Below are 22,692 nucleotides of genomic sequence, written 5' to 3'. Positions count from 1 at the left end.
CTTTCTCCGAGCTAGATGTGTTTTGCAAAAGACCCAAGGCACATTTCCATGCCCTGCACTCAAATACATTGACTCTTGCTGGGCTGCTCAGGAAGGCGGTGTGATCTCCCACTCTCACAGATGATCCCTTAGTGAATACAGAAGAGATGCAGCTTGTGATAGCAGCAAACCATTGCTTTATTTCAGTCTTCTGATAACCATTCATGGAGATCAGCTATTCCCTGCTATGTCTCGCATAAACCCTTTCCCTAGGAACAAACAGTTATTTTTTCTCCAGTTGTAAATAAACACAAACTTGCCTTTTTTTTTCTTTTTTTTTTTCTATAAAACACACGCAAACCCAGATGCACACAGCCTCACTGGTTAAACAGCTCAAAGCCCTTCCGTGCTGCTGCTGCAATCCTGCTGTCTGTAGCTAATCTCGAATGTTACTGGGTGTAGGTTTTTCTGGGTGTAGTTTTTTTTTTTTTTTTTTTTTTTTTTCCCAGCAACTGTCTTTTCAAAGTGCCTGTCTCTGCTGAAATGATGTCTCTCTGCGTTTGTCAAACGGGCAGACACAGCTGGTGGACTTCTCCCCGCCGGTTAAATATTCTGATTGAGAGATCCCGAAGCTCCCCGCTCCTGTCTCCGCACATTACAGTGACTATCTGCACTGTAACCAGCCCAGGGCCCTGCAGGAGGGAAAATTAATTAATTAACTAGTTAATTAACTGTCAGGTTGCCAGATCTCTGGAAGAAATGACAGTCCCCCTGCACTGCCCCCCACCGTTTGCTCCAGGGTCTGCAGCCACTGCCGGCACCCAGATGCGCATGGGCAATTCCTGGCCCTGTTGCTTGTTTTTTTCCCCTTCATCTCCATAATTCTGATCTCTTCTGAAAGAAGGCTTTTCTCTTTATGGGGGTGTTTTTTGGCTGTGTTTTTCCTGTTGGTTTTTATTTTCCTCTCCTGGCCTGCTTGCTGCAGCTGAACACACCTTTCCCAGACCTGCTGGGAAGTGGTCCTGGCAGGCGCGCTCGTTGGACTGAGCAGGCTCAACCCAAAGCGATGCAGGTAAGAAAGAGGAAAATAAAACGTCGCTGTTTGGCTCATTTGTGTAACTTGCAGGAATTCCAGCAACTCTCCTACTGTTCCCATGGAAACAGATGTTGAGTTGTAGGAAACCGCTACAGGTTTTCAGGACTATTTCTCTTCCTTTACTGCTGACACCACCTTTATCATTTCCCAAGCAGCCCGGTTAAGTTTCCTCTCCCTTTCTGCAGCACAAATCTGGAGTTTCCCTGGTCTGCCTCCATCCTACGGGTTCCTCGAGGTGTCCTGATTGGCACAAAGCCGTGCAATTTTCACCGTTCAGAAAGCATCTGCTGGGCAAAGGCCTGCCTTTGTAGGGAGGCTGGGGCGGCATGGCGCGGCACGCAGGCTCCGTCCTGCAGACACACACGGTTATTTTCCAGCCTGTCAGGTCTGGCTCATCCACCAGGCAAGGCAGCAGTCGGGGTACGAGCATCTGGGGCTTCGTGGCCAAGCTGCTGCCCCTGCCTCAATGATTTTGTCCGGTTCAAACCCGCCTTCTTCCCCTGCCTTCATCTCTCATCTCCTTTCCCTTGCCTTTTGCAGGTGCTGCTGTGGTGCGGAGCGCTCACCGCGGGGAGGTAAGTCTGCTTGGATCGATCTCAGACCCGACTGTGGCAAGTGAAAGGTCACCAAGGAGTCTTTGGGGTTTACTTTGTTTTGGTTTTAACTCAAGGAATTAGATGCTTATGAAGATGAAACGGTGTTTGGATTAATAAGTTGTTAGCGTTATGTATGTAGGACTGAGAGGCCAAGGAAGGGCAAGGCTGCCTGGCTGAACCCTCCCTGTCCTCCTGCAGTCGCTCACCTCGCTGCAAACACCTGAAAGCCTCACCTGTGGGATGCCCTGCAAGGGGATGGGGCAGCCCCCCATGACACAGAGCAACAGGAGGAACAGGAGATGGGAAGAAGGGAGGAAAAAAGGAGCTAAGGGCTCAAGATCAAACAGCCGTGTAAAACAGAACACCAACAAATAAAAAAAACAAAAACACCTGGGACAAATCCCCGTGTCCTGAGCCAAGGCTCTCTTTGGAGCCCAGCCCCCAAAGCAGGAGCTCCCCCAGCTCCCAAATGGTTTGAGAAACCAGGCTGATGTTACGTTTCAGTGGGGTTTGTAAAGCCCTCAGCTTGAAGAGGGCGAGCGGTGCGCGGTGCGGCTGCGAGGGGCAGCTGCAGCCCCCACCGGGTCTCGCAGCTTGTCCCTGCTCAGCTGTGCCCTGGGACCAGCTGCCTGCTGCTCCCTGAGTGGTGCTGAGCCCAGCCCCTGGGTGCTGCTCTTGGCTGGAATTACTTTCTGGTTATTTTCGTGTCCTTGTGAAAATGCCTTTTCCACAAGGGAAGGCTTTCTCCTGGTGGCAAGTTTGAGACTTGCACTACTTGTGACTACACCCAAGCCTTTATAAGTTAGCATCTTGCCAGCTTGCACTGTGCATTTCAAAATGAAAACATTCGCTTTGTGGAAATGCCTGTATCAACTGGATGGTAGCTGGGGAAGGAGGAAAAAAATAAAACTGGCTGGTGAGAGGGGGCTTGCACTGCCAGCCCTGGGTCGGGACCTCATTTGCTCAGTGCTGCACAGGCAGAAAGGCCCTGCTCATCTTTGCTGCTGAGAGCATGTGGGCTGGTTCAGAAGGGTTTCTTTTTTTGCCCTAACAAAACTCTGAGTGGTTTCAACCAAAACACAAGCTTTGGTTTCCATTTGCCCTTTCCATTTACTTGTTCAGCCAGCAACCAGGGGCCTCTCCTTTCCTTCCTTGTGCCTCCTCACAGCTGTGAAATGTTCTGCAGCTGGGATTTCGGTGGCTTGAGAAGACCTTTTGTGCTGGCTCTTACCTCTGGTTGTAAGCAGGGCAGCTTGGAAACTCGCTGGAGACCTTCGCTCAGAGCTGCCTGGCCTGATCTGTGAGCAGTCTGGTAAATAATAATAACAAGTTGCAAATACTAACTGTCCAATAATGCCAGACTGCTAATAGCCCCCCTGTTAAAATCCACTTCAATGAGGTCTTTTAAAATTTCTTAAGAGGTAAATGCCTTTGTAATGAACATCTTCGTGTTAGATGGGCCCTGTGCTTGAGGTTTTTATTTAAATGTAAATTGAATCCTCCCACCGGAAAGCTAACGGGAGATTAAAATAGCTGGTAGGGGATGAGAATTTGCTTTTATGTAGTCGTTTGACTCAACTTCTTGTTGATTTCCTCATTTCTCTTATTTTATGGCTAGAGCTGCTTTAAAATAGTTTCTTATCTGGACCAGCACGAGCTATCAGCAAGAGCAAACCTTGGCTGGCTCGATGCAGGCTGGCCTTGGGGCAGCACCGAGGGGTTTGAAAGCCAGAGCTGAACCTGGAGCCTCTTGTGGCCACCCCTGGGGACTGTCACCCCCTGTGGCCACACGGAGAGAGCCCCTCTGCAATGACCACCTGGGACTCCTCCAGCTCTGCAGGGTGGGCTCGGGCAGTCAGCACCGTATGAAGGCCGCACGAGTGCAGTGTCCCGAGGATGCCGAGGGCTTTCAGAGCTGACAGAGGGTCCTGAAGACTTGGGAGCATCTGCTGGGCTGAGCTGCAAATGCCCCTCTGGGAAGGAGCTTTAGAACTTGGCAGAAAATGCGCTGAAAGGATCTTTCTCCATTGACTTATGCTCAGAAATGGTTTCTCTGGATTCGAAGTTATTCTGCATCACCTTCAGGAGAAAAACAGAGAAACAGGTCAGGAAAAGAAAAGCCCTGGATGTCAGCAGGCTGGGAAGCTTCTGCTTTGGAGAGGGCTGGGGCCCAGAGCTCCCAACATCCCTAATCCCATCTTGGATTGTTCTCATTTCTGGACACCTCGAGCCTTAATTCGGTGAGCAGAAGCTCTGCTGTGGCTGCTGCCTGTCCCTCCCTGCTGGGGCTGGCAGGGTGGGTGCCCATAGCAGGGGCTCAGCTCCCCAGCCCCAAGCAGCAGCACCAGGCCCCTCAGCACCATGTCCCCAGCCCTGCAGCCTGGAGCAGGGGGCTCTGGGGCAGCCCCCCCGGGGCATGGTCCAGCCTGGTCCCGCTGCAGCACTTCCACTGCTCCCTTCTCCCTCATTTTTCCCCGTCCCTCCAGTTTCTGGTAGCTTTGTTTTCGCAGCAGGGCGGGCAGGGGGGAGCCGCTGTTACAGAACATCCTGTAACAAGCCTGCGAGCGTGGGGAGCCATAAAAGGCTTAAGTATGGGGCTGGTAATCCAGTGTGTACACACGCACGCACGCACACCCCCAGCTGCAGACACCGAGGAAGATCCCGGCCGCCGCACCAGATGGGGAAAACTCTCGCCCCGCTCGTCCTGCGTCTCCTGGAGGCAGGCGAGTAGGGCCGAGGGATTTCTGCTGCTTTCCTCGCTGCCCTCCCACGCAGCCTCCCCTGCTCCTGCCGGCGTCCTCCTTCCCCTGAGCGAGGGCTGCGGGGAAGGAGAGGGATGGATGCAGGCGGGAGGAGGCGCTGAGGATCGGGGCTTCCCTGCCTTGGAGTTGAAAAACGTTTTTAGGAGAGCCCCGCGCTGCACCCAGGCTCAGCACCGTGGTCCCCAGCTGTAAGTAGGGCATCTTGGGGGTGGGGGTGGGGGTTCCTGCTGGAGGGCAGCGGGGTGCTGGGGGGGCTCGTGGGGCAGAGCAGATCGCACCGAGCACAAAACCAGGCTTTTCCTGTGCAACCAGAAAGGAAGCTTTGACTTCGTGTTTTCTCCCTAAAAAGTGGTTTTAAGGAGGCTGATTTTTCCCCGTTTGTTTGCTTTGTTTTCCCACTCGTCCCCTGGTAGGATATTTTCTGCCTCTTTCCCAGGCCAGGCCCTGGGAGCCGCGGCAGCTGGCAGAGCTGGGTGCGCAGAGCTGCCCCCGCCGAGGGCTGCCCCCAGCTCTTGGCATTCCCTCCGGAGGGATGCAGCCTAAATTCAGAGTAACGGGAGATGTACAAACAACCGGAGGGGCTGCGGGGCTGGGGAAAGATCTGGGGTGTTTGACCCATGGAAAGGAGAAGCTTTTCTTGCAGAGCACCGACAGCGTCTGGGGGTGAGGGGAGGGGACGCAGGACGCAGCGGGGAGCAGGACGCCCAGGGGCAGCTGGCAGATTTTTGTTTTCTCCTGGTGAAATCGCAACTCCCTCTCTCAAGACAAAATGTAATGCAAACAAATCGTATCCTTTTTCCCTCTCAGGAAGGAAAAAAAAAAAAAAAAAAAAAAAGGATGCTCTGCATGCCTTCCCTTTGCTAACAAGTGACAGAAAATGAAACATCTTCTCTCCCCGTCCCATAGCGAGCTAAAGCTTCTGGCATCCCTCCGATTTACGGTCGCCGGGCTGTTAGCTGTGGAATATTTCCTTCCATAACCTCTCTACCTTCCTATTACCGACCTCAGGAAATTGCGTTCAGCATGATGAGGCTGAAAACGATCCCGAGGGACTGCTGCTGGGGGAAGGGGTGAAGCCAGGGGGGTCAGGTTGTTCGCAGCTCCGGCGGCACGCACGTCTGTCTGCAAGGAGATGCTCAGAAACAGAGGGGATGAAACAAGCTGCTGTGAGTGCTGCTGCTTTTTCTTTGCTGGCCATAAAGGTACCGTTAATTCTCATTCATAATTGCTGTGCTTTTGCTCTCTCCTTGAAACTAAGCTAAAGTCTTTTTTTTTTTTTTTTTTCCAGCTGGGTAATTTGCAAAGACAGGGACCCGATGGGTTTTTTTGGTTGTTATTTTGCTGGGTAGCTGTTACTATGGAAAGGAAACTTGATTCAGTGTGAGGAGAGGTCAGAAATACCAGGCTGCGAATTTCATGCATGTTCTGTTTAAAACCTCAGCTGCCGGGGTCTGAGCAAGGAAGGAGTAAAGGCAGCCCCAGAGTCCTTGGTTTGCTGCGGTGCTTTTAGAAGTCTTTTTTTTTTTCTTAAAAGTTGTAGTCATTTGAAAACCCAGACCTGGTAACGCCTGACCTTGTGGGCTAGGGCTGTAATAGAACTGTCAAAGCTTATGAAAGGCCGTCTGTGCAGTTCTGTGTCACCAAGGAATGGCACCAGGCTGGGTCACACAGCACCGGGTGACCACAGCGGGGAAGAGCAGGTTGCTTCTGTGGGACTACGCGGGAGGGTGAGGGTTTGGGGTGGGAAACTCGGGCTTCTCCCAGGCTGGAGGGACAAAGGAGCCAGACTCTTCCAAAGGCCCTGGTCCCATTCAGGGACGTGAATAACCAGTGAGGACTTGATGAGGGCCGTGCCTGCGTGGGTGCTGAGCTCTCCGGACAGTTGTAGGAAGGGTTTTCGGGGTGCTGGGCTGCTGTGAACCTGATCGCGATCAGGTGCAGGGGTGAAGGAAGGGGAAGGGGGTGTTCAGGGCTCTTGTCTGGGTGCTGAGAGTGGGAAACGTGGCCCTGGAGCTTCCTGGGACATCCGACCCCATGAAGGTTGTGTTTCCTGTCTCTGCTGGAGCAAGGAGGCATTTTGTACAGCAAAGGCTGCACTGAGCCTGCAGGGACGGGGCCTCCTCCCGCAGTGCTGATGTTTATCTGCCAGTGCAGAGGGCGATTACACCGTGACATTTATGTGCTTCTAGAGGAAAAGCAGCTCACTCCAATTACAGTGATTAACGGCCAGGTTTACGTGCTGCTCCCACATCTGAAACTTTTCCATGTTGCCTTTGTTCGAGTTGCACTGCGTCCTGCTGTCTTCCAGGGTGGGTGGAAACAGCACCGAGGAAATCCCCGCTGCATTTCCCCTCTGTTCTCATCGTCTGCTGGTTTTCACCTCTTGACAAACTCCCTGCTCCCATCCGAATTGAGACGTTCCTGCCCCGAGCTGTGCCTTGGGTGCTGTGCCCAGAGCAGCAGCAGGAAAGCAGCCGAATATTGCCAACGCCTGGATGTGGGGCTGGGAGAGCAGGGAGCAGGGGCATGGGGTACCAGGGCTGGCAGCTGCCCCGTCCCAGTCCGGCAGCTGGGGAAGCTCTGGGGGATCTCCACCGGCCTCCTCCTCTGTGCCCCCCCTCCTGCCTGCTCCTGGCCTTGCACCGTAACTATTCCTTGGGTCAGGAATGGGTTCCCTGCCCTGAATCATCTCCTTCTCCCTGTCTTCATCGCAGCCTGTGCTGTGTCATCTCTCCCTGCTCTTTATTTAATAGAGTGCAGGCAGCCAAGGCAGCGCTGAACTGGAGCTGCTGACTCCTGCGTGGTGCTGAGGAGCAGGAGCTGTGATTCCTTCCCGGTGCTCGCGTGCTATTTCCAGCTCATTGTTGCCCCTGTTCCTGCCTCTCCTGTGACGCCAGTCCCCCGTGCATTGAGAATAATCCCCGCAGGGGCTGGGGGGCTGGCAGACAGGCTGGTTTCAGCCGAGCTCTGCAGCCCCTTCCTTTTCTCACGCTGGCTGGCACGCTGCAGGACTGCCCAGGGCTTTTCTGGCATGGCAGCTGGGTGAGTACGAGAGCTTTTTCTCAGTAGGGAGCAATCTCTCTGATAGCTTTCCCTGTCTGCATCTTTGTTTTAACCTGCTCGTGGTGACAGCGAGGAGCACGTGGGTGTTTGGCAGGTGGAGGCGGTGCGGGGAGCGGCGATGCTCTGGGAGCACGGCTCCTGCGGGCTGTGGAGGGGCCCTGGGTTTGACGGGTCGCCAGGTCCAGCAGCAGAAATTGGGGGTCGGTGCTGATGGCAGCGGAGCTGAGACCCGAGCGTGGCCGTAAAAGGATGCCAAGGTTGTTTGTGGTGGTCACCTGGATCTCTGGCATCCCCGAAAGGGGGGGAGCAGTGGTGGGGAATGGAGCAGGCACAGCAGAGGGCTGCTCCTGGGGCTGTGCAGGGGCTGGAGGTTCTTCAGAGCAGGTTGGGCTGGCATCACGATGGATCAGTAAATAGTGGGTCCTGTCTGCTTGGGGGCTGCGTAAGGTCGGGGGTCTCAGTCTGTTCCACCCTGGGTGGAGGGTATGTGCCTGTGTGGCGTGGGGAGCGCGCGATGATGTCTGAGGGTGCCTATCCTCTGCGAGAGCATTAAAAATAGAACGTTTGGGAGTGGCTCCGGGGCCTTTTTGCACTTCCTTCAATTTGGAGAGCTGTAAATAGGCCGCCTTTTCACCCTGTGCTTACGCAGCGAGTTGCAGTGCAATATTCAGGGGAGGGTATCACCCTGAAGAAAAGCCTGTTGGATGCCGGGTGGGGATTTCAGCTCCAGCTGGGCCTGGTGCTCGCCCTCCCCAGCTGAGGAAATCCAAACCTGGAGCATAAAAGCTTCTGAGTCCCGGGGAGATGATACAGGGGAGAGAGCCAGAGGCAGCAGTGATGTGTTCAGCGACAAGATTTGCCCTGTTGGGGCAGCTCATCACTTCAGCGCATTCAGCACAGCCTCTTGTCTCTAAATCACAAATCGTTGGAGGTAATAAATGCCACTAAAGCAGGCCCTGGTGGGGGCTCAGCTCCGTCTGCCATCTCCTCTGATAGGAAAGCAATTACCATTCATTTGGATTCTAATGTAGCCATTTAGGAAAAACACGTTAATGCCTCTGATTTGTTTGGTATAATTAAGTGATAATTCCCTCTGCCCTGGAGGAGAACATGGCTGGGGCGTGCTGGGTGTTCGGTCAGCACATTTTGGCAGGTCCCAGCTCCCACGGCACGGCACCAGTGATGCTTTCTAGTGAGGCATCGGGTGATGCTGGGCAGCTGGAGACAAAGGGTGTGGGTGTAGTGCTTCAGACTGACCTCGATTTTCTTTTAAGAGCATGAAAGAATAGAGAACCCTTATTGCAAGTCAGCTGGATTCAGGCAGGGCTTTGCACTGGCACTGCTAAGCGCGGTGGCTCTCCGGGTGCCCCGGTTCCAGCTGCCTGGGACCGCAGCTGGGTTGAATTTGCAGGTCTTTGCTCTGCCTTTTCTCACAGGGAACCCAATGGAAATGCTCACCCGCCTCCAAGTCTTTGAATCTAACTCCTGGTCTTTGTGTGCTAATATGCTGAAAAAGATTTTTTTAGGCAATGCCTTGCTAAAAAGGGCCAGTTAGAAAATTATGCTCGAGATTTGGATATCCTTAATGACAGCAGAGAAACTGTCTGGCAGCAGCAGTGAGGTTCTGCTTTTGTCAGGCGTTTGAGTGACGTGTTTCATCCCAGGACTGCACTTTATAGTTGAAGAAATTGAGGGACAGGGCGGGAGAATGAGTTATTGGAGGTCAGAATGCAAATCTGTCGTGCTCCTGGAAATAGGAGCTGGCTCTGCTTTTCTAATTTGCTGGACCATGCTGAATTTGTCCACGGCAATGCATGAAAATTCACCTGGAGAGAAAAAATGAATTATTCATGAAAGCCACGGTCCGGAGCTGCTTAAACTGCCAGGGCAAAAAATCCCTGAGCTTGCGGTTGCGGGCAGCGCTGCACATCAGAGGACAAGGTGCTGCCGAGATGGAGGACAACAGCTGCTGCTCTCATCTGCTGCTTGCCCCTTTCTCTTCGGCTGCTGGGAAGATGCAAAGCGCGGCGTGACTCGCTGCTGCTCTTTATTGTTGCTTTGTGTTCCTTTGTACCGTGGCCCCCGCGGTGCCGGGGATGTGCGCATGTGCCTGCGCCGGGTCCTGCTGCTGGGGGCTCGCATCCCAAGAAGTGTTTGTGTGTTATGAGCCAAATTCTTTGTGCAATACATAACGCTCAGCTGGCTAGTGAAATTTATTTGGGAGAATAAGTTCAAATAAACAGGAATCCCTCCATCAGCCCCGCTTAAATTGATGGGGTTTTGTGCCAGCTCAGGCTGGTAAGTGTTTTTGATGGATCTCCATCCAGTTGTCTGAGACATGCTTTGCTGATCCTTTCCCGTCACTGTCCTCTAATTCGCACTTTTGAGGGAAGATCGGGGAACTAACAAGACCGTGGAGGCTGATGTCACCGTCAGATGCTCCCTGCGGGCCGTGCCCCGAGGCAGAGCAGGCGGTGAGGAGCTTGTGGTGATGCCTGAGGTAACCCGAGGGCCACGTCCACCTCCCTGCTTGGCTGCTGGGCGCAGCAGGCGCGGATCTGTAGCAGGAAGACGCGGTGACCACAGCGTGCTGCACGCCGGGGGAGGCAGGGTCCCATCCCTGCAGGGAGATCTGCCTCGGCGTTGGGTGCTGTGGTCCCCCGAAGAACCCAGATCCCCACTGACTCACCCGAAATGGTGGTGAAGGGCGGCTGTAGGTGGCTGTTGCTATGCTACAGGCTCTGGCTGTTGGACGGGAGCCGTGGCCGGGGCTGCAGGAGGAAGCTGAGCAGCAAGGCGAGGTGCTGGGTGGCCACGACATGGTCCCAGGGCAGGCAGGTTACAGGGCTGGAGGCCCACACGTGTCCTCTCGGGTCTAAATGAAGCAGTAGGAGATGGGTCTGGTCGCTTTGTAGCCCATCCACCGTGCCGTGTCAGAATAAATAAGAAATCCCCCCCCCCCCCAGCAGATCTGCTGGCTGTCAGCCAGGAGGCAGAGAAGTGGTCCGGGAGTGAACGTCAGCTCCAGGGGCTTTCAGACCCCAGGCTGCAGAAACGGGGGCAGCCAGCCCTGCTCCACCACCCGGCAGCTCCTGTCAGCAGGGGTGGGCTCTGCGGGGCCGCAGCATCCTCGGGGAAAGTCTCAGGGGTCTGCAAAGGGGACCAAGAGGGAACGGCACCATCCTAGAGCAGAGCAGTGCGGGGAGGGGTCCGGGCTGTGATGTGCTGGGGAAGGATGCTCGGAAGAGGAGGGTGTCCTGCACCGCTAAACGCCCGGCCAGGAGCGTGCCTTCGGTGTCAGCAACCTCCTACCCTGCTCTCCTGTCCCCAGATGTGCGTGCCAGGAGAGGTTAAAACAGGGTAAACACAACCCCTCCTGTGTCTGAAGGGCAACTGCTAGCCCAAGCTGGTTACACAACCAAGGTGGAGATGCTCGGTGCTGGAGATGCTCGGTGCAGGATGCACCTTCTGCTGCGCCGCGCGAGCGAGCAGCTGCCTTTGTTCCCTCCCGTTTGCCCTCTCTCTGCCTTCCTGCACTAATTAATCTCGTCTGCATCGCTTAACGGCCGTTCCAAGGGAGGAGAGGGAGAAAATGAAAGGTGTGCAGCCAGAGCTGGTGCCTCTGCCCAGGGGCTGCTGGCAGGACCCTCGGAGCACAGCAGCAGCCCATGGGTTGGGACGGGGGGGGCAGCGCTGGTGGTCGCCTTTTGCAGCTGGGGGGGTGGGAGCAGGGTGTCCCAGCGTGTGTGGGCAGACGTAGCCAAGGGTCAGGAGGAGAAATCAGGTCAGAGAAGGAGGACTTAAGGAAAAGTTCCCGAGCATGCAGAAAGGCAGCCGGGGAAGTGAGCAGGCAGCTTGCAGCCTCCTCGCTTGAGCGTCGCTTGGGGGCGGGGATGCTCAGGAAGCAGGATCACAAACTGACTCCAACCTCCCTTGCCTTTTTTTTTTCCCTTTTGTTTTGTTTTATTTTTAGGATCGTTCTCTGCGTGAGCTGCTGAGGCAGGTCAGGAGCTGCAGGATTAATGGAGACGCACTGAAAGGTACCGCTGGGTGCCGCACCGTGCCGGGGGATGGATGGGTTGGTGGCTGCTGGTGGCTGCTGGTGCAGATGCGGTGCTATGGGGAGCTCTGCTCTGCTCCTGGCTGCCTGCATCTCTGTCAGGGGAAGGACGGTGACCACTCTTCATGCTTCTGCACCTCTCTGCTCCGTTTTACAGCCTAGGCACCTCTCCGCAGGCAGGGAACTGATGCTGCCGCCATGGAGGTCGCCAACAGCAGAGATTTCCAGTGGAAAACCCTCGCCCCGCTGCCCAGCCGCAGGGTCTACTCCACCCTGGTGGAGGCTGGCGGGCAGGTGTTTGCCATCGGGGGCTGCGATGACAACGGCGTCCCCATGGACTGCTTCGAGGTCTACTCCCCCGAGGCCGACCAGTGGACGGCGCTGCCCCCCATGCCCACGGCCAGGGCCGGGGTGGCGGTGGCCACCTTGGGCAAGCGGATCATGGTGATAGGGGGGGTCGGCGTGAACCAGACACCGCTGAAGATAGTGGAGATGTACAACGTGGATGAGGGCAAGTGGAAGAAGAGGAACTCGCTGAGGGAAGCAGCCATGGGCATCTCGGTGACAGCAAAAGGCAAGGAGGGTTTGGTTCTGGCTGCGTCCTTCCAGGCAGGGGGGTTGGCTGCTGGGCGAGAGGATGGGGAGGGTCAGCATCCCTCCTTGCACCAGGCCAAAAAGCTCTCTGGGCAACGCCACAGGGTTGTCTTGTTCCCCAAAGCCTTTTCTGTGCTTGTAGAGGTTGAGACCATATATTACATCCTGACTGCTAAAGACAGCAGGCTGCTCTTGGTGCCAAAGGTGGTGCTCTGCTCTGCCCCAGAGCCACGAGTGCTGGTGTCTGGCTGTATTTCTGGCAGGTAGCGGGCTGTATTTCTGGCAGGTCCAAGTTCCAGGGTCAGGAGCGGAACTCCTCCAGGGCTTTGCAGCCAGTTCAGGTCTAGTTCTGCCCCAAACCCAGACTGAGGGGGAGCTGAGGGGTTGCACAGAGCTGGGAGAGCCCCTGGCTGAGCCGTGGAGCTGGAGAGGGGCAGGTCTCTGAGCCGTAGACCAGCTTTGACCTGAGGACACGTCTCTGGTCCAAGCCCAGAACCAGGCAGAGGGGCCAGCTTCGTAGCGGTGGGCTCAGACCACTGCACAAGAAAGGGAAGCACCTGGCCTCGTGGGGGGCTCCTGCCCAGCTCCCCTCCGTGAGCTTAACCACGGCCTTAAACACGTGCTGCTAAATGCCTGCAGGGCTCTGCCTTTATCAGCCCATCTCATTTTTTTTTTAATTTATAAGCAGAGATGTGGAGCATTGATTTCCTTTAGCGCCTTGTGCCGTGCTTTGAGGCCAGGCAGCTTCCCGGCGCTCCTGGGTCACCAGCCCCATCTCCAGGCAGCCTCTTTGCAAGCTGCTCTGTTTGTTTGCCTAAGCAACTTTAAAAGCTGCTGTCAAAGAATGTTTAAAAACAATATTTACCATCTTGGAGATGATTTTCTCTCTGAGCTTGCCTATTGACCGATGTGGCAGGGCCAATCCAGTGTGCGGGGCTGGGAGCAGAAATAGCTCCCCACATCCTTCAGCCGTGCGGCCGGGTCTCTGCTTTTCCAGCTGCTTTGCTGTAGGGCCACTGTTGCTATCTCCTGAACCTGGTAGGGTGCCGTGCTTGCCGGAGGAGATAATGCGGGTGCTGTGCGTGTGATGATGTGTACATTCCTGCACGGGGTTGTTTCAGCCAATATAATAATTTTGTGTTTTGTTTTAACTTCTTGGCCCTGTCCAGACTACAGAGTGTATGCGGCCGGAGGGATGGGCTGTGACCTGCGGCCGCACAACTACCTGCAGCACTACGACATGCTCAAGGACATCTGGGTGTCGCTGGCGGCCATGCCCACACCCAGGTACGCGGCCACCTCCTTCCTGCGAGGCACCAAGATCTACGTGCTGGGTAAGAGCTACGTGGGGCTGGCGTGGGCTTGGGACTTGTGTTCACACCTCCACAGCAAGCACCGGAGAGAGCCCATCAGCCTTTGACTGCCCCAGGAGCTCCGAGATCCCACGGCAGCTCGGTGCCAGGCCAATGCCCCCTTTGTTTGCCTGCTCGGTTTGCAGTCCTGGGCCCCAGCTCCTGAGTGAAACCACTTCTGTCCACGTTACACCATCCGAGAACTGCTCGCCTTCCAAAGAGTCAGCCTTTGACAGGAAGGTCCCACTGTCGCTGGGGAATGCCGGACCGAGCCCGTTACAGGGAGCAATTTTCCTTAGCCTTACAGAAAGGGGAACCACGGCAGGGGAGTGTTGCCATTAGCTCACAGCCAAGCGCACAAAGCTGGGATCAACCCTGGAGCCCCAACGGCTCAAACCACCAGATAGCACCGGCTGTCTTTAGGGTGCTACCAGAAAAAGGCTCTTTTGATCTATTTTGCAGTTTGTTTGCTGCTAGCAAACAGTCTGGGGGCCCAGCAGCGAGCACGGGCTCTGCTTTCAGAGGCACGGGGAACATCCAAGCGGAGAGCAGCTGCTCTCCTTTGCCTCTGATCTCTGGGAGAATAAAGCAGGTCCTCGGCGGCCGTGGTAGCAGCTGCCTTGGCTCTCCTGCTCCGTTGGGAGCGAAGCTGGGGCTCGCTGGCTTGCACCGGCGCTGAACTCATCTGAATTGCAAAGGCTCCCCGAGCGCCGAGCCCTTCTCTGCCGCGTGTGTCTTGATTAAACGGGTGCATACTAAACACCTTCCTGCGCTCCCTACCCGCAGCTGCTGGCACGGGGGGAAGCGGAGGGTGTGACGCACGGGGAAATGAAGTGCTTTAATTTCATCAAGCTGCCGCGCAAAGAGGGGGAACGCGAGGGGGACAAGGTGCCAGGCTCAGCAGCCCTCATTCCAGGTGACTTAGGACGTGAGGATGGCATCGGCTGGCAGCTCGCTTGCTCTCAGCCTGCCCCGGGGATGTTCCTGGGGTCCTGCTGGTGCCATTGGCCAAACCATCCATCCCTTCCTTTCTTCCCATTCCTTTCATCCCTTTTCTTCCCATCCCCTTACCCAGGCGGGAGGCAGTCCAAGTACGCCATCAACGCCTTCGAGGTGTTCGACACCGAGACCCGATCGTGGACCAAGTTTCCCAACATCCCCAACAAAAGGGCCTTCTCCAGCTTCGTGCCCACGGAGGACAAACTCTTCAGCCTTGGGGGCCTGCGGCAGGGCCGGCTCTACCGGCAGCCCAAGTTCATGAGGACCGTGGACGTGTTTGACATCGAGCAAGGTGGGGCTGTCCCAGCTCCGTCCCGGGTGGGTGGGAGGGGGGGATGCACCCGTGGGCTCTGCAGGGGTAGGGGTTTGGGGCTGGGAGGCTCTGCAGAACCTCTCATCTGCTGAGTGCTGGGGGCATTGAACCTGGTCTGCAGTGAGGTCTGCAGTCAGGGATAACAAGAGAAGGAAGAAAGGGAAAAAAACATGGGCCAGAGGGTTCAGCAGCTGCTGGGTTTGGCAGCTCCCTCCTTGAAAAGGTGGTGAGGAAGCTGGCTACCCTGTCACGGGTTTTTGTTACCCCGAGGTGCAACTGCACATCCACAGGCAGGTGGGAGGCCTGGGAGGCAGGGGCTTCCCGAGGATGAGTGCCGCTGCCATGCCCGTCTGTCCTGTCCCTGCCAGGCGGCTGGATGAAGATGGAGCGCTCCTTCTACCTGAAGAAAAGGCGAGCAGACTTCGTGGCCGGCTACCTGAAAGGCAGAGTCGTCGTGGCTGGGGGGCTAGGTGAGGCGCTGGGGACAGCGGTGACACTTGGGGGGTCAGGGGGTGTCGTTACAGAGCGGGGAGCAGGGGAAAAGGACCCCATAAGGGGACGGGCTTCAGGGTACAGATGAGGGATGCTGGCCGGTGCTTCCCACCTCGCTTTGTGTCCCCAGGGAACCAGCCGACCGTCCTGGAGTCGGCGGAGGCCTTCCACCCTGAGAAGAACAAGTGGGAGAGCCTGCCCCCGATGCCCACCCCGCGCTGCGCCTGCTCCAGCATCGTGGTCAGGAACTGCCTGCTGGCAGTCGGCGGGGTGAGCCAGGGGCTGAGCAGCGCGGTGGAAGCCCTCTGCGTCTCCGATTCCTAACAGACCCCAGCCCCTGGGGGGGACCCCGCTCCCTGCTGGTGCTGGGCCAGCTCCTGGTGGTCCTGAGCTGTGCGAGCATCGCCCGAGCCACCCTGGGAGCCTGGCTCTGCCTGCTGGAGGCTGACACCAGCCTTGCTGCTGCTCCCATCCCTCCTGGGTGCTGCTGTTTGGGCCCTGCAGAGGGAAGGAGATGTATTTTGGCCAGGGGTCCCCCCGTGGTCAGCTGCTGAGCCCCGTGGGGAAACCCAGGTGCAGGGACTGCTCGCAGAGCTGGCGTGCGCCGTGTCTCCTCCCAGCAGGAAGGACTCTGGGCAAGCATCTCCCCGCTGCCACCCCGACCCACCACAAAGGTGACGTGTCTGGGGGTTAGGAGAACCCAGCCAGGTCCGCGGCGGTTCAGGGAGAAGGGACGCGATGCCCTCGGAGCACCCTGGGGCCTACGCGTGCTTCCCTGCACAGATCCCCTTGGCTCTCAGCAAGGAAAACCCTGGACCTGCAGCCAGGCTGAGGAGATCGTTCTTTTGCCTTCGTAGCAAGGCTTTCCCTGCACACCTGTAGCATTTCCCTGTCACTTTGCCAGGAGCCGCAGCACGGGGCTGCCAGTGCTCCTGGGAGGGCGAAATGTCCGAAGGACTGCTTTGGCAAGAGGCTAGCCCTTACCTTTGGCACAGGCACGGGGTTCATGTAGAGGTGGCCTCAACCTGCTCTGTTCCAGCCTGGTTTTTAGCTCTTCCCATGATGTGGCATCTGCTGTTTGCTCCTGAGAGAAAGGAGAAGAACCGAGCCCGGCTGCTAGAGCTGGAGCTCTCTCCTGCCCCGGGGCTGGGCAGTGGCTTTGGTGACAGCCTTGCCCCAGCAGCAAGGACAAAAGACCCCAGCCACCATGGCCAGTAGACCCCAGGCACCGCTCCCTCTTTGGGTTCGTCCTTCCCAGGCAGTTTGAGGGAGGGCTCGAACCGCCGGGATACACTTTGAGCTTGTAGCAGCTGCCTCATTAAAAGCTGTCTCCAGAAAAGCTCTCGGATGAGCCCGGTCTGTGCTAAGGGCTGCGCCAGGACCCTCTGCTGTGATTAGGTGACGAGGTGGGACCAGGGCTCACAAGGGGATTTGGGGCCAGCTGTGGCCGAGGTCAGCAACACGTCCCTGCTTGGGCATCCCTCGCCATTTCCAGCATGCCCCATCCCTCTCTGGGGATGGTTCCCGACCTGGGAGCACCGTGGGGGTCCTGGGGGTGACCCTGTCCGGCGCAGGCTCTGCAGGCAGCACAGAGCACGGGGGACACCGTGCGGCTGCCGCTGCCGTGGCACCGGGGCTGCCTCCCAGCCCTGAGCCCTCTGGGACAGGGGCAGGGGTCAGGGTTGTCTGTGCCCCCGGTGTCCCCCAGCTGCTGTCCCCTTGGGCCCTGCCGTGGGTGCTGGGGCTCCTGGGCTCCGCTGGGAAGCGGCGAGGCGAGGGCTGCATTTGAAGCGCGGCGCTGTCAGCTCCAAGCCCTCTCCTTCTCTGATCTCCAAGCGCCACGGCACAGAGATGAAAGGGGAACAGCACCGACTCTGGAGCGAACAACCTGCTCGCTAATTATTTACATCCCACCTGCTTGTCTCTGCCTAAGTACAACCAGCATAGCGCCGTCTGCCCCCGTCCCTGTCGTGTTCCCATCTGTGGTGCTGCCGCCTCGTTCCCGTCGGCACCGGGTGCTGGGAAGCTGCAAACACAAACACCAGCGAGGGAGCTGAGCCCCGACGTGCGGCTCCGTCTGGGCTGGGAAGGAGCCCAGAGCACCCCTGTGAGTGCACCCCTGGGGTGCTGCCTCCTGACCCCACGAAACATCCCTAAAACTGTGAAAATCGGAGGAGGAGGGGGCTTGGAGGAAGGGAGGGAGCCTTCCCCCTTTCTGGAGCAACCTCCCCGTCTCCCGGCACAGCACATCTCCATTTCAGCTGCCTCTGCACGGCCGAGAGAGTCTCTAGCTGGTAACGAAGTTTTTTCCTTTGTCCTCAGGGGACCTTTCCCACACACCGCACAGCCTGGTGCTCCCCTGCTCCCGCACCAGCCCCGGTTATCGCTGGCTGGGGCTCGGGTCCGGTGCCTTTGTGAGGCTGGAGCGAGGGGAGGAGGAATGCAGCGCCTTTGTCTGGCTGCAGCACAGCTGGGGGCTGATCCTTCGCTTTCTTCCCCCCCCCCCCAAAAAAAAAAAAAAGGCTGTGGAGCGAGGCAGACAAAGCAGCGTCGTGGGAATAAACCCGCTGCAGGACTTAATGAAGAGATGTCAGGGGCTGGGGACGAGGCGGGGGGAGCCGGGCAGTCATCAGAGCCAGAGATGTGCCGAGCATTCAGAGAGGGAAGAAGAAGCTCTCCGAGCTGCAGCATAGCAAGGAGCTGGTGCAGGGCAGCCTCCCTTGTTGTGAAGCCCAAGCTCTGGTTCCCAAACCGATCCCAAGCACATCCCAAGAGCCGGGCTGTCTCTGGCCGGCAGCAGGTTGCCCTGCAGGGCTCTGCTCCCGCGTGGGTGCTTTTTTTCCCCATGGGCTGTGCCCGGGCAGGGAGCTGCCGAGACTTCAGACACTTCCCACACGCCTCCGCTGTGCTGAGCTCCAGCTAACGCCCACCCAGAGACCTCTGCAGCTGGCGACTTGATTTTTTTTCCCCTTTTGCTAGCACCGCTCGCTGTCTGCCAGCACACCATAAACAGCTTGGCGAGCACGGAGAGGCACCAGGCAGCAGGGAGGTGAGACGAGAGGGATCCGTAATTAGTGGCAAAAGCTAGGGTGAGAGGTTGGGGTGACCTGTCCCCGTGCTCTGCCTGTGGGGCAGCATCACCTCGGTGTGGCCCCACTGCTTCAGTTTTTGGTGCCTGAGGTCCAGCCTCTATGCATGCTGTGTGAGTGACCCCAAGTAAAAGTGCCTGATTGCAGAGTTGGAGGTAAGTATCCTGCCCATCTGCAGCACTTGCATTGCACCCCAAAAGTGGCTCTGTCAACCCCACTGCTGCCCCCAGCCCCTCCTGGGATCCCCTGCTGCTGCTGGCCTTCCCTGGGGCTCATCCCCAGGGCTCTGGGGATGGTGGGACCCAGCTTTGTGCAAGGCAGGCTCTGAGGCTGCCGAGCAGTCAGCAGTGAGCTGTCAGGCAGCACCGGGTTATTTAAAGCCACCGTGGGACTCCAGCAACAGCCACCTTCGTGCCAGCCTCCTCCGAGAACAAGCATCCCTTCCCTGGCTCCTCTCAGCTTTGGGAAATCCCAGGCCCCTTCCCGTGGGTTGAGATTCCCTCCGGGAGCAGGGGAAATCCTCCAAGCCTTCCCATTACCGCTGCAGCTCGACGGCAGCGTTCGCTGCTTCCAGCCTGCTGGCAGACACGAGTGGGAGGATTACGTCTCTTCCCCCGATGGTTTTCGCAACGGCACCGTGAGTCCTGCAGCTCCTGCTGCTGTGGGAAAGGGGAGGCTGCAGGAGATAACCTGCTTTTGTTTGAAAGCAGAGCCGTGCCTGCCCTCCAGGTGATGGAGAGGTGACCGTGCGCCAAGGCTGGGGAGCAGGGAGGTGAATCGGAGGCACCCGACGTTTGTGGGGTTGGTTTGACTGGGAGCCAGCGCTATGCGTGTTCGGGCTGAGCGGTGCTGGACCGTTTCCCTTCCTCCTCTGAGTGCTGTCTGAACGGCAGATGGCATCCATGGGCTGAGCCCCAGCGCTGCCAGCACCTCCCAGCCAGCAGCGGGGACCCTGCGCTGCTGGGGTGGCTCCTGCGGTCCCCTGGGGCTGTGCAGGGACCCCTGCTAACGGCATCCAGCACATCTGAAGGATCTAGCAAGAGACACGATGTGAAAAGGATGATAAATGTCTCCTGCAGTGCGCCAGCTCCCATGAACGGGCAATGCCTCTGAGCCGAAGCATCTTGTGATAGCTGGGACAAGGCTGAATTCTGCTCCCCGGCCCTCCAAGCAGGCAGTCCGTAATGCTGCTGCACTGTGCTGATGCCTGCATGGCTGAATCCTGCTCTTGCTCCCACTGCTGCAGCTCCCTGAGCTCTGCAGTGAACCTCTCCAGCTTGGATGGCCGCAGAGTGTCCTTTCCAGATGCCTGTTGCATCTTCTCAGCGGGTGATGCTGGCACTTCCACCTCTGACACCGATACCCAGTGGATCCCATTGTGCCTGGAGGGCCAAGGCAAAGCCTCAGCCAGGGGGTCAAGCCCAGCGATCAGACCGGGGGCCTCGAATTGCAATTACCAGCTGCCCCAGGGTGAATTTTGGTGGCTGCTGGGGGCGAGACGAGCCCCTCTGTCCTCCCAGGCAGCTCAGCAGCAGAGTCCCATGGGGTGCAGGGCACAGGGGGTTGGGTTTGTCCTGCGTGTCACCAGCACCACACATACCTGCTGATCACCTCCGGCAGGTGCTGCTGCCCGAGCTGCAGGTGTGACCGGCACAGATCTCGGGGAAGGAGCTGCCTGAGCTCACCCGTTGCACCCGCTCGGTGAGCAGCAGACACTCAGCAGGTCAGAGCACAGCGGCCTCGGGTGCTCGTTCCTCCGTGCTTCATTCCAGGGGAGCATCCACGGCTGCTCCTGCTCTTCTGGTATCGGGAGGGTTGCTGATGTCTGTCTGACACCGAGAACCAATTTGGATGCCAGTTCAGGAGCAGGCACACTTAGACTTCAGCACAGAAACCCTGTTGATGACAAAGCATGTTGGCTGAGATTGGCCTTTAAACTGGTGCAACTGATGTGGATGGTGGTGCAGAAGGAATCTTTTAGAAAGAGTGCAAACAAATATAAAGTAACTGGGTTACGACCCAGGTTCCTTTCCAGAATTTGTGGTAAATTTGACCTGCCTTGGAGAACGGTTGTCAACTGTCTTGAGAACGGATTGGCAATTGTCAGCAGTATCTTTATTTTTTTAATATCTGTATTACCCCTAACAGCGACTTGCATTGAAATTGGCTCATGCATCTGTATGCTGAGTGCTTTTAACCACGCGTTGTAGCACCATTTATTACTGCTCAGTAGCAGGTTTGTCAAATGGCTCCTCCTGCTTCTGGGGAGCTGCAAAAAGCTCTGCTTCAGCCCTCCCGACCTGCCCAGCCACCAGGCAGCACAGCACCGTGCCCCCGCAGTCACAGCCGGCACGGTTCTGTGTGCGCCCTTGTCTGCAACCCAGCCGAGCCCTTGTAATTTTCCAGCTCCTAACGGGGCTCAGCAAATCATGTAGCCGGCCGCTGTCGTGTCCTCGTTTGAACTCCGGGTACTCGAAGTCGTGCTCGCTGGAAGCCAGGCTTTTCAGCACCGGTGCTGAGGGCTGTTCCAGCACGGCAGCGAAGCGGTCTGGTCGCTGATTGCTGCCAATCAGCATCACTGCTCATTGTCCCCACTCAGCCTTTGTCTGCATAAACAGGAAATTTCTTTAAAGCAACCTCTAATATATCTGGTCGCGGAGCAGAAATAGCTCGTGTACCTTGTCACAGTTCCGTAACAGGCACAGCAGTGCCCCACGCAGCTCGGCTGGCCCTGGTGGTCAGCGGGAGCTGCTCCTTGGGGTGGCTGCTCCCCTCGCTCCCCTACCCAAAAGGGGACCCAGTATGAGGGTTTGCATGAATGCCACCACACAGCTGTGAATTTCTCTTCATTTGGAAAGGAACAGAGCTCCTCCATGCTGCTGGAGCGGCAGCAGCACTGGGAGGCACCGGGGCCATCTGTCATTGTCACCGTGGTGCCCCGCGCTGCCCCGGCCCCGTCGCCTTCCCGGCCCTGCTGAGACGGCTGGAGGCAGACAAAGCCTCTCCGTCGGCATCCGCCCGCGCTGGAAAGGAAATTGAGTCACTACCGTGAAATACAATTGCTTCCTGCACTGAAAATTCAGGCTCCAGCGTTTGGGGGGGAGTTTGCTTTTTTGTTGTTGTTTTTGTAAATGCCCCCGGGGTTTCTGCAGCCCCGTGAGCTGCCCAGGCTCGGGCGATCCCTGCCGCAGCCTTTCAGGGCTGTTCTTGGGTGTGCAGCGCAGCCTGGCCCTGTACAATTGGAGTATTATAGAAGAATCTGTGATACAAATAATTATCTTGTGGATTATACTTTCTCTCCTTGCTGTGGGGAGCTTGCCCTTGCTGGTGCGTGCACCAGACTCCCAGTAACTGTGTTACAGCGAGCTGTTCGCATGTCTGCAGGAGGAGAGCAAAACCTGGGGAATTGCTCCAAAGGCACAAACACGGGAGAAAATTGTGTTCAGGCTGCTGCTCAGCCCTCGTCCCTGCTTGTCAGGGGTTTCCAGAAGTGGAGGTTCAGCAGGGCTAAGATGTGCTGCAGTGGTTGAACTACCGGGGCTGCATTGATCAGGGTTTGCCGTTTTGGCTTTTATTCACAAACTTTTAGATTAAAGCTTAATTCAGACCACTGTACATCTCTCACTTGTAGCAATTTCTAGGGTAAATACCACATAACAACCAAAACCATGTCACCCCCTGAAAATGTGATTAAAACCCAAAGCAGGTAAGTTTGTATTTTGAAGCGGCTGGTTCCTGGCCTCTGTAATTCCCACGATGAAACCAGCGGGTGACTGACCTCAGGCCACTCGTTCTGCAGAGGAGACCTGGCAATGAGGCATTGTGGCCATCCATGGCCTGCTTTGGTGGGGAGCGAGCAGGAAACCAAGTCCAGGCACCTCCGCGACCCTGGCGTGGCTGCACCAGCTCCCTGCCCCCACACCAGCTCCCCCCTGTGCACGGCTTTGCCTCGCTCTTTGTCCCTTGGTGTTCCTCACCAGGCAAACCTCTCCACGAAGAGCTGCCCAGTGAGACACTTTCTCTGCCCTGTCCAGCTGGACGAGACACAAGCTGTGCTTTCTGTGGTCGTGCTCCATCTGGCTGCAGCAGCCTGCTTATCTGGCTGGCTGCCCGCAGCAGAGAGCTCGCGGCCGCTCGCCGCCCCCTGCCCGTGCTGGAGGTGATAAGGAAGGGGTGGCAGGACCCGGCCGCCCGAGCAGAGAGCCTTATCGGGCTGATGGAGCTGGGCAAAGCGATCCTAAAGAGCAGCCAGCCGGAGCACAAACCCTTCCCACCGAGGGGTTATCGGGAGGGATCA

General features: G+C 57.1%; 1 protein-coding gene across 4 annotated transcripts; it reads left to right on the top strand.

Moving 5' to 3' along the window:
- The first annotated feature begins 1,629 nt into the window (after positions 1-1,629).
- On the top strand, positions 1,630-16,651 carry KLHDC8A (kelch domain containing 8A). 4 transcript variants are annotated; one of them, XM_035347040.1, is made up of 7 exons: positions 1,630-1,650; positions 11,470-11,536; positions 11,714-12,130; positions 13,320-13,484; positions 14,578-14,793; positions 15,183-15,284; positions 15,437-16,651. In XM_035347040.1, the coding sequence occupies exons 3-7, from the start codon at positions 11,755-11,757 to the stop codon at positions 15,628-15,630; spliced, it is 1,053 nt and encodes a 350-aa protein (XP_035202931.1). In that variant the 5' UTR covers positions 1,630-1,650; positions 11,470-11,536; positions 11,714-11,754; the 3' UTR covers positions 15,631-16,651. The 4 variants fall into 4 exon arrangements, with proteins under 4 accessions (XP_035202931.1, XP_035202928.1, XP_035202929.1 ...); XM_035347037.1 differs by lacking the exon at positions 1,630-1,650 and adding an exon at positions 4,271-4,621; XM_035347038.1 differs by lacking the exon at positions 1,630-1,650 and adding an exon at positions 5,126-5,635.
- The last annotated feature ends 6,041 nt before the right edge of the window (positions 16,652-22,692 follow it).

Source organism: Oxyura jamaicensis, chromosome 26, assembly GCF_011077185.1.
Source record: "Oxyura jamaicensis isolate SHBP4307 breed ruddy duck chromosome 26, BPBGC_Ojam_1.0, whole genome shotgun sequence".
NCBI classification, from domain to species: Eukaryota; Metazoa; Chordata; class Aves; order Anseriformes; family Anatidae; genus Oxyura; species Oxyura jamaicensis.
The sequence above is the reverse complement of the archived record's forward strand: the minus strand, read 5'-3'. Positions and strand labels throughout refer to the sequence as shown.